The 11,786-nt window shown below is 36.1% G+C and overlaps 1 protein-coding gene across 1 annotated transcript; it reads right to left on the bottom strand.

The window, feature by feature from the left end:
• Positions 1-8,127: 8,127 nt before the first annotated feature.
• LOC141679631 (uncharacterized) lies at positions 8,128-9,741 on the bottom strand. Its single transcript, XM_074486082.1, has 3 exons — positions 9,397-9,741; positions 9,076-9,132; positions 8,128-8,634 (listed from the first exon to the last, which is right to left on the bottom strand). The coding sequence occupies exons 1-3, from the start codon at positions 9,739-9,741 to the stop codon at positions 8,128-8,130; spliced, it is 909 nt and encodes a 302-aa protein (XP_074342183.1).
• Positions 9,742-11,786: the final 2,045 nt, after the last annotated feature.

The raw sequence follows: 11,786 nt of genomic DNA, 5'->3' as shown, positions 1-11,786 counted from the left end.
TTGCATTCATGAATTATGTTACATTATCACTTCTCAATCTCTTTACACAATTATGATCTTCAGCCTGTTTCTCTATCTTCTTGATGTGCTCAATTATGATGCATGGAGTCTCATCTTTAGAGTGCATGAATTCTATTCAAGTGTATCTTGAGAAATCATCCACCATCACAAGTGCATATTTGTTCCTTGAAATTGATAAGACATTTACTGGCCCAAACAAGTCCATGTGAAAAAGCTGTAATGGTGCAGTTATAGAATTCACAGTTGTTGACTTGTGGCTTGATCTTTTCATTTTTCCTTTCTGACAAGCTTCACAGAATTCAACTTGAGCAAACTCCAGATTAGGCATGTCTCTTACTAACTCCTTTTTTACCAAGGTGTTAATTGCCATAAAATTTAAGTGAGACAACTTTTTATGCCATAGCTTGCTTTGTTCTTCTGATGCCTTGGTGTAGAAGCAACAAATACCATCCTTATTTATTGAGTCTAAGTTTGCAACAAACAAGCTTCCTTTCCTTGCTCCTTTCAGGGCAACTTCACCAGTTTTCTTGCTGATAAAAGTGCATTCTTCTTTGTTGAATAAAACTTCAAAACCTTTATCTACAAATTGGCTAACACTGAGAAGATTCACTTCAAGACCAGCTACCAGTGCTACATCATTAATGACAATATTTCCAGAAACAGTCTTGCCATATCTCATTGTAAATCATTTGTTATTGTCTCCAAAGGTCACCAAAGGGCCAGCCTTCTCCTCAAACTGTGATAGCAGGGCCTTATCACCTGTCATATGTCTGGAACATCCACTGTCTATGATCCATATGACCTTCTTCATTTTTCCCTGCACACAATGAGTTTTAAGTGTGTTTAGCATCCCAAGCAGTGTTGGGAACTTTCTTCTTGTTAACTGATTTAGCAGAAGTAGAATGAGTTGTTTCAGATAAAATAGAATTCAATGACTATTGTGCATTTCCCATATCTGTTGTAGACCCAATTTTTGTTTCTTTAAGGTCTACTCTAAGTTTGTGACAACTTTTCATCACTTTCAAGTTACAAGGGATGCAATCAAAATTGTCACAGAATGAGTAGGGATCATTTGCATCTGCTTCATTGTATTTACAAGCTCCTTCAGCTGGCTTGCTAACAACCTTTTTACAAAGGTGAGTTAGGTGATTCACAGAGCAATATTTCTCACATTTCTTTCTTGGAGCATCTGCAACATAAGTAAAATTGTTGCTTTTGTTTATCCCAATTTTCCCATTTCTATTTTTCTTCTTCTTTCTTGCATCTTCAGTTTTAGTTTCTTTGACAGGTGTCTTGGAGTCTTGGTTGTCCATGAGCTTCTCTTCAGCTTTTGAAGATTGAGTTACTTCTGCATGTTTCTTCTCACAGTCTTCATCAGCAATTTCTTGCTTGATAATCAACTCTTTTTCACTGAAGTTAACCTCACATGCCTTAAACATAGGTGAGTCGACCTTTTTAAGGATTGTTGGAAAATTTTCATTCTCTGTTGCTTTTCCTTTGTCACCTATATTTTTCTTCTTGCTATTCAAGGCATCATAATCAAGACCAATAGCAATATTTGCACATGGCTTCTTTTTTTCATGGTATTGTCCAACTAACTCAGATGCATTCTTGAAGGACTTCAATTTAACTTCATTCTTTTCCAGCTTCTCCCTTAGCACTGCTTCAATTTCACTTGCACACTTGAGCTTGTTCTTCATATATGCATTTTCTTGTCTTACAGCTTCAAGCTCTACCAACAACAATTCAGCTTTTTGTTTCTCATTTTCAAGCTTCTCATTTATCTTTGCCAGTCTGCTAACTTCTTTATTAGCAGCAACCATACTTGTATGAATGTGAAATATTTCTGTACTCATCTTCTCTACAGTTTCCTTATATTGACTCACATTTAAATCAATGATGGTGAGAGTTGGTAACTGTGATTTTGATGAGGATGACTCTCCTTGCTCAAAGGCCATTAGTGCATAATTTCCAACTTCCTCATCTTCATTATTATCAGAATCATTTCAACTTTTTCCCTCTGTAATATAAGCTTTACTTTAATGTTTCTTCAAAAGAGCTTCATACTTTGCTTCCAGTTCAAGATCAGCTTTATCTTTATTTGCTTTCTTGGGTTTCCTACATTCTGTAGCAAAATGGCCTAGTTCATCATAATTGAAGCGCCTTATCTTTGATATGTCAACAGATTCAGTTTTGTAACCAATTTTTCTATCATATGTGTACTTACCTTTTCCATTCCAGTTGTTGTCTTTGTTGAATGATTGTCCTTTACCCTTGAAGAATCTTGGCTTCTTTACTCTAATGTTAGAGAACTTTCTTTCCAGATAGGTCATTGACTGATCAAGCTCATCAAGTTCATCCAAGGTGTAGAATCATCTTCTTCCAATTCCAGAATGACTTGTTCCTGTGAATCATTGGTTCATTGCTCACTTGTTGAGGCAACTGAAGTCTGGGATCTTGGCTCATCATTAGAGGTCTGGCTTTCATTGACAATTAGAGCACTTGAACCATCTACAACATGCCCTTGACCAGCTCTTAATGATTTTCTTTGAATCATTTCTAATTCATATGTTTTTAAGATTCCATAAAGAACTTCCAGTGTTATCCTGCTTAGATCTCTCCTTTCTCTGATTGCAGAAATATTTTGTTCCAAATGGTCAGGAAGTGTAAGCAAAAATTTCAGATTCACTTCTTCAACTTCATAGTATTTGGCATGGAGCTGCAAGTCATTTATTAGCTTATTAAATCTTTCAAACACATCAGTGATACTTTCCTTTGGCTTGGCCATGAAACCCTCATATTGTGAAATAAGTATACTTCTTTGATTAGATCTAACTTCTTCAGTTCCCTCACAGAGTATTTCAATCTTTTCCCAGATTTGCTTGGCAGTGTCACAGTTGATAATATTGTTGTACATCACATTGTCAAGTGACTCTATCAATATTAGCTGCAAGCCACTATCCAGGGAAACTTTTTCTTTTTCAGGCTCAGTGTACTCAGAAGGGTATTTTGGAGCATAATGAGCTGGAATGACTATATCACCATTTGTTGATTCCTCAACTCTAGCCATAGGAGTGAAGGGCCCATTTGTGAGAATCTGAATGTAGAGTGGATTGGTCATCCTGATAAACAACAACATTTTCTTTTTCCAAAGAGTGTAGTTAGCTTTGTCAAAGGTAGGAATTTTGATGCTACTGATTTTCTGTGTATTCATTCTTCCAAGATCTTGAATCTGTTTACTTTCAAATTTTGCTCTGATACCACTTGTTAGGTAATAAATTACACACAGAGGGGGGTGAATGTGTTTTAGTGTTTTTATGCTTTTCTTGAACTATTTTGGTTTTAAACAAAGTAAATCAAATCTTGTAGTAAGATGTGTTATAACAGATTTTAAACATGCATCTATGAATAACACGGATATTTTAAAACTCACTTAATTTTATATTAAAATTAAGAATGTTTTGCTACAAAATTTCTAGGTTCTTTGTTGTTAAAGAGCTTAGCTTCAATCTTGAGAGAATATAAGAATTCCTGATCTCTTGTTCCTTACTAACAAAGAACCAGTGTTAACTTCATATTTTAGTTAACTGCTGGTTTACACAGTGTACAATAAGAGATGCTATTCACTTTAGTAAATTGTCACTAATAATTTCCAATTTAGGAAAAGTATATCTTCCATTTTTGGATTAGCATATCTTTACATATTGTGTTAACTTTGATCTTTCTTTGTCAGTTAATCTTCACCCTTGATCTTGCACACTTTTCAAGCTGCTTTTTGTAGACTTGTCAATCCAACTGGTTGGATTATTTGTTGATTGTTAATCTTGTATATTGAACTGGTCTGCAATTTGTACTTTGAGATTTTACCTCGAGATCTCCAGTTAGGCATATAGAGATCTTCACATCTCGATAAGTATAATGACTTATCAAGATCTCTAATACTCCATAGTTGATTTAACTTGTAGAGGTCTCTGAGTTCTCTATAAGAAAATTTGGTTTATCGAGATCTCTAATCTTCGCATCTTCACTTTAATTTATCGATATCTTTGAGTTCTCTAGTGACTTATTGACTTTTCGATAACTCAGAGTTCCCTAATCAATTGTGACTTATCGATAACTTAGAGTTCTCTAATGAATGTTTACTTGTCGATAACCCTGAGTTCTCTAGTGAAGAATTGACTTGTCGATATCTCCAATCTTTATGTATTCAATTTGACTTGTCGATATCTCTGATTTCTCTAGTAGATTTCCTGAGTTTTCTATAAGTCACTCTGTAGTTCTCGAATGACTTCTCTATAACACTAAATATGTGACTTGTAGAGATCTTGACTTAGAACATTTTTCCCAAAATAGATTTATTCAACTTTAAGCTTCTTCATAATTCTTCTGAGGCATGATCTTCTTGATCTTCTTCCAGATAGAATTCTTAGGCTTAATACTGTTTAAAGAAAAAGACTCTAGTCTGCTCTTTTCATATTTTTACAGACTTTAAATGTTACAAGTATAAAATGCAAACTAAGATTACAATACAACTTAGTTAGGATTGTCAATTTAACTTAGTCTTGTTAAAAGTACAGGTATATTTTGCACAATAGATGGCTCTAATTTTGTGGTAATATGCAATTATGAAATACTTGGTGAGTTCAATTTTTGATGTGGGGTGTTAACACTTACGGAACACTTTTGTCAAAAAAAAATTGAAAAACAATGAGCCCACTAATGTCAGGGAATGAGGTAGCTGGTTATATGCGTCGCCGCGGGGAAGCTCAAGGAAAAAGTAAATGGTTAAGGAAGGAGGATGATCAAGGAGGGAGGCACATGTGGGAAGAGATAACTGTCAGGAGAAAATCACAGATTGAAATTAAGGATAATAGGTAAGAATTAAAATATGTGGAGGAATTTTAGGGATACGTCATGACTTAAGCTACAAACATAATAACAACTTTTCAAATATTCAAAACAGTCAAGTTGGTAGTAGTTTAATAATTCAAACAAGATTGGGCCAGATCACGAGAAGTTAAATGGACTTAATATTAAGGAAAAGAAAAGGCGGAGAAGTGAGTCTAATTTTATTGCACATACGTCAACTGACATGGAGCTGGGAAACAAGTCTTCCGGGGATACTACTATGGGATCTGCTCTTTCTATATTGATTTTGTAGTTTCAATAACAACTAAAATGGCTAAATTTACGAGGCGGACTAACTAGCCATAATAAATTGCTTAAGCTAGAACTGTCGAGGATCGAGGAATCCTCGGTCAGTAAGATGTATGAGGGATGTTCTTGATATATTCTAACAATTCTATATAAACTTAATTCTCTCTAATAAAGACAAGGATCGTAACATCATATCCAGTTATCGAGATTAAACAATAAGAGGAAGTCGCATACCTGAATCCATTATGCGATGATTGTGATGGTATTTGATTCACAAATATTTTTTTTATTATTTTCTTCCTCAACCAAGCTCTCCTTAGAGTTCTCAATAATTTTCTCTGATGGGTAGAAAAAAAACTGTAAACTTTCTTGATATATTATGGACTATAACTCTTTTGTATAGCGCCTAATTGAATCTCACATTCTAATTTAATTACGTATGATATTGGATATTCACTCTTTTATTCCATATATACAATTAAAATCTAATTGGACTCCTCTAACGCACCTGCTTTCTCGACTTGATTTGTTTTGACATTTATAGTAAGATGAGGTTTGAATTTTTTTCATAAATTTTAGAGACAAAATAAAGAAGAAAAATGAGTTACTTCAAAGCCTAGTTAACTGTGAGGATGGATTATAAGTGAAGGAGTATTTTTTGGAGAAAAATAATTTGGACAAACTTCTTGATTAGGAGAAAGTATACTGGATACAGAGAGCAACATAGTTTTGGCTAATAGAGGGTGATCCAAATTCTGAATATTTTCATGCCACATCATCAAAAAGAAGACAATGAAGTAAAATTCATTTTAATGGATAATGTGGGAGATAGGGTAGAGGATCATGCATGTATGTGCAATATTGTCGAGAACTATTTTATGAATATTTTCTCGGAAAAATGATGTCAGTGCTTGAGCAGTGATATATTCAAATGGTTATCAGTAGCCTGGATAGTGAAAAACTATTGTGAATATGTACAAGTATATTTGGCAGTTCTTGATAAGAAATACAAAACAAGTATATATGTGATATTCATATGAAACAGAATGATCACAGAAAAAGGATCTGTTATATGAGATGCAGTGAAATGTTCAAGTGCCCTGTATTAAGGTTTATAAATCACTGTCTCACATGTGAAATAAAGATAAGAAGACTACATAAGGAGAGACACTCCTGAGAATCAGAAAAGACAATAATCCCTAACAAACTATTTTGAATTAGTGCCAATCATCAGAAGAGCTGTCATTTGTTTATTTACAGAGGTTGTTGTCCAGTGGTCCCCTTACTGTGAGAGGTAATTCCTCAATACTCCCCCTCAAGCTGGGAGTTACATTAACTGCCAGATTGTTGACATGAGACTGATGAAGAAGGACTGGCAAGATCTTGGTCATGATGTCTGCTATCTGAGTGATAGAGGAGTCTTTGGTAGGAATGATGTGCCCAGCTTTAATTTTATCTCGGATGTAGTGATAGTCTACATCAACATGCTTAGCTTTTTTATGGAGCACTGGATTAGCTGCAATGGTCAGCGCTGCTTGATAATCACAATGCAGAATTATTGGTGGAATATGACCGAATCCCAGGTCCTTCAAGAGAGTAGTTAACCAGGTTATTTCACAAGTGGTAAGGGCCATGGCCCTGTATTCAGCCTCTGCAGAGCTTCATGCTACCACTGTTTGTTTTTTGGCCTTCCAAGATATTGGAGAGTCCCCAAAGAAAATGCAGTAACCCGTTGTTGATCGACGTGTATTGGGACAGCTAGCCCAATTGTTGTCACAGTATGCATATAATTGAGCGGTGCTAGTAGTTGCAAGAAGAATTCCTTGTGTCATGCTGCCTACAAGATACCTTAACAATCATTTTACAGCTTGAAGATGGATAGTAGTAGGTGTTTACATGAATTGTCTAAGGAGTTGCACCAAGAACACGATGTCAGGTCGTGTAATGGTGAGATATATTAATTTTCCTAAGAGTCTTTGAAAAACTCGAGCATCAGGAAAGACATCACCCTTATCGGGAGTGAGTTTGATGTTGCTCTCAAGTGGTAATTTCAAAGGTTTAGCAGAGAGCAGTCCATACTCTTGTATGAGATCCTTGGTATATTTTTGTTGTGAGAGAAAGAATCCAGTAGCTGTTCTGTCCATCTCTAGGCCTAGAAAATATCTCAAGGTGCCCAAGTCTTTCATGTGAAAGGTTTGAGACAACATAGATTTCAAGTGTTATATTTCTGAAGTGTCATTTCCACAAATAAGGAGATCATCAACATAGACAAGTACTGCAGTTATACTGGACTCAGATTTCTTCAAAAATAAGCTATAGTCGGACTTTGATTGAGAGAAACCAAGATTAAGAAGAGTGGTTGACAATTTAGAGAACCACTACCTTGGAGCATGTTTAAGGCCATAAAGAGCTTTAAGGAGAAGACATACCAGATCTGTAGTGCCTTTGTTTATTGTACCATTGAGTTTGATTCTGCTGCCAAAATAAAAATATCCCTGAGGCAATTTCATGTAAACATTTTCATGGAGGTCACCATGCAAAAAGGCATTGGTGACATCCATTTGAAAGGTTCCCCAATTAGCAACAGCGGTTATAGCAAGCAGAGTTCTTACTGTGGTCATCTTGGCCATATGAGCAAATGTTTCCGCATAGTCTTCTCCATAGGTTTGGTTGCATCCCAGTACAACTAGTATGGCCTTCTTTCTGTCAACTAATCCATTTGCCTTGTATTTGGTCTTGAACAACCATTTGCAGCCAATAGCTGTCTTGTTAGGTGGAAGCTTGGTAATTAACCATGTTTGATTTCTCTCAAGAGCGTCTAATTTAATATTCATAGCATCAACCCATGTGGAATCGGTGACTGCATCTTTAAAGAACAAAGGGTCGTTGTGAATTGAGAGGTTGGAAAGGAAACAATTAAATTCAAGTTATATATTTGTAAAGGCCAGGTTAAAAATATGCTACAGATCTATGTTTGAAGTGGCATAGTTTGTTTGAAACTGCTGCAACCCAAGATGGAGGCTTATGAGGTCGAGTTGACCTTCTCATTACCAGAGCTGGAGGTGTACTATTTTTTGGTGAAGGCTGAGTGTGAATGTTTTCACTATATGGTGGTGACAAGGGTGGTGAAGTCTGTTCAGTGTTATCAAGAGATGTGTAAGTATCATCAAACTCAGCAACTGGGTGCATTGTTTGTATAGGTATTGGCAAGGGGGACATGTAGGTTTGAAGAGAATCAGCTTGAAAGGGAAACACAGACTCTTGGAATGTTACATCTCTTGACACAAAGTGGGTTTTTGTTATAAGATTGTATAGTTTGTAGCCCTTTTTTAAAGAGGGATATCCCAAGAAAACACAGGGTACACCCCTTACAGCGAATTTATCTGAGGTGATGGTAGGATTGCTAGCAAAGGCTAAACATCCAAAAACTTTGAGATGGTCATATTGAGGTGGCTCCTGGAACAATACATGATAAGGGGTAGTATTATTCAGCACTGATGTGCGTAATCTATTTATGAGATGAACAACACATGTGACACAATCACCCCAGAATAAAATTGGTAAGTTAGCATGAAATCTCAAGGCCCTAGCAACTTCAAGAATGTATTTATGCTTTCTTTCAACTCTTGAATTCTGTTGAGGCCTATAAGAGCATGATGTTTGATGTGAAATCCCCTTCTTGTGAAAGTACTGAGAGCATTTAGAGTCCAAGAATTCCATGCCATTATCTGATCTAATGACTTTAACAGACTTATCAAACTGTGTCTCAGCATATTGACAAAAAGCTTATATTATTGAGGAAGCTTCTGATTTGTATGAAATCAAAGAAATCCAGGTGTGTCTACTCTTGTCATCCATAATTGTCATGAATAATTTCAAATTACCCTTTGTACATACCTTATAAGGGCCCCATATATCTATATGAATGAGATCAAACACCTCTGAGGATTGTGACTGACTCAATGAGAATGGTAATTTAGTAAATTTAGCCATGGGGCATGTTACACAAATTTGTTAGATAGATTTGGTTGTAGATATCTCAGAAATTTGTTGGATTTTGGACAAGGGGGCATGCCCTAATCTATGGTGCCACACAGTTATGGGAGTGATCTCAGAAGTTTTACTGACAATTGCACAAGATGGTAAAATATATTGGTTTTTGGTTATCCATCTCACAGGGTCATTTGTGTTAACTAAGTAATACAAGCCATGTTTTGCCTGACCTACTGCCTTAATAGCTTGAGTGAGTGTGTCAAGGATAATACAGTGTGTAGGCAAAAACTTAACCTCAAAGTTACTATTTTTGATAAGCTTTTGAACAGATAGCAAGTTATGTTTGAAGTATGGAACACATAGCACATCGGTTAAGTAGAGACCATTAGAAAGAACAGTCGTACCAGTGTGGGTGATGTTTGCGGTGGCTCCAGTAGGCAAGTTGATATGATTGTTTGTTGTAATAGCTTTGGGTGACTCCAAATTGGACAAATGAGTAGTCATATGGTCGGAGGCTCTGGAATCAATAATCCAGGCATTTGGCCCGTCCACTGTTGTACTGCAGCTCATCATTCCAGAGAACGGGCTTTTCAGGAGTTCATCATGTTGATTCGTTGAGTTTTGCAGTCCAGATAGTTGTATTAGCTGTGCCAATTGATTCAGTTGTTGTGAGAATGTTAATCCATCTGTTATGGATTCTGAGGTTTGTGTTGCATTAGCAGTTGTAGTGCATATGTTGTGTACTTGATGATTTCATAAACAAAACATTTAAGTAGATTTTACTTAGTGAAATAATGTAGCACTCGATGGATAAGAATTATAGTCTCGACGGATAACTCATTATAGTCCCGACGGATGTTGACTTATTATCCATCGAGTGAGTAGCTTATGTAATAAGGAGTCTGTAGCACAGTTCTGTATACATCTTTGTATAGGTTCTGTAGTAGCCTATAAGTCATGTTGACTTTAACTAGATATGCAGAATAGGTTGATTAATTGTATATAAATGATGTCTTGTAATTCTGCATAAGTGAAATGAAGTCAAGTGCCAAAATAGCTACCGACGGATGATTAACAAAGCCATCGACGGATGATCAAATGACTATCAACGGATGTTTAATATAGCAGTCGGCGGATGATCAATGAAGCCATCAACGGATGTTCAGAAAGTCGACGGATGATCATATATCCAACGGATGTTCACAAAGTCCAACGGATGATCATATAAAGAATTTAAACAGCAGTTGAACAGTGAAAGCTGAGCACAGCCGTCGAGATATATACAAATCTAATGTGGAAGCCCATTAAATGGGTAATAAAGGACGAAAAGTAGCAAAGCTTAAGACTGATAGTTTTTATATTTATTCAGTCTTTTTGACTTTGTAATTTTGGTAATATATAAACCAAGAACGTAGCAAATAGAAACAAGTAAGATGAGATACAAAAAAACAGAGAAATCTTTGTAAGCAGAATCTTTAGCATTTCCCTGTATTCTCAGTAGTTCAATTTGTAAGCAGCTGTGAGCATTCTTGCACACAGAGTTCTCTCGATATATAATATATATCTCTGGTGGAATTGTTTAAATCCACCAGAAAGTTTTTAAAGACTCTTGTTTTTAAATACTTATGTTTTGATTCAATTAAGTTTCTATTCCGCATTGTGCTAATCAAAACACTTATATCTATATTCGAGTTGAACATTTTTATTTCGAGAAAAAGGTTCAAGAATTCCATTCAACCCCCCTTCTGTAATTCTTGCTATATTGTTAAGGGACTAACAGTTGGTATCAGAGTAAGCTCTTAATCTACAAAGAGTTTAAAGATCAAAACAATTCAGCAAGATGAACAAGAAAGTCGTTGGAGTCAAGATTCCTTTTCTAGATAAAGATAATTACCATCATTGGAAGGTAAAGATGCATCTTCATATGCTTTCTCAATATGAGGCCTATGTGGACTGTATAGAAAGAGGCCCTCATGTTCCAATGAGAGCTGCAACAGGAAACGAGCCATCAGTTCCCAAGCCAAGGCACGAATGGTCTGATCCTGACATTGAACAAGTCAGGAAGGATAAAAAGGCCATGAACATTCTGTTCAATGGAGTTGATGCAGACATGTTTGACAACATTATCAACTGCAAAACTGCCAAGGAAGTCTGGGATACTATGCAGATAATCTGTGATGGCACTGAGCAAGTTAGAGAAAACAAGATGCAGCTCTTGATTCAGCAATATGAGCATTTTCACAATGAGGAAAGTGAGTCACTCACTGACATTTTTAGTAGATTTCAAAAACTACTAAATGCTCTTAAGTTGCATGGAAGAGTCTATCAGACTAAAGACTCTAGTCTGAAATTCCTTAGATCTCTTCCAAAGGAATGGAAACCAATGAAAGTCTCATTAAGAAACTCACAAGATTATAAAGAGTTTACTTTGGAGAGACTGTATGGCATCCTGAAGACCTATGAGCTTGAGATAGAGCAGGATGAAAGTATGGAGAGAGGAAAGAAGAAAGGAGGATCCGTTGCACTAGTTGCTGATTTGGAAAAGGAGAAGGAAGTGAAGATGGAAGCTGTTGAGTCAACTTCTAAGGTCTGTGAGAACAAGGGCAAGGGGCTTG

The sequence above is a fragment of the Apium graveolens genome, chromosome 8 (genome assembly GCF_009905375.1).
Source record: "Apium graveolens cultivar Ventura chromosome 8, ASM990537v1, whole genome shotgun sequence".
NCBI lineage: Eukaryota > Viridiplantae > Streptophyta > Magnoliopsida > Apiales > Apiaceae > Apium > Apium graveolens.
The sequence above is the reverse complement of the archived record's forward strand: the minus strand, read 5'-3'. Positions and strand labels throughout refer to the sequence as shown.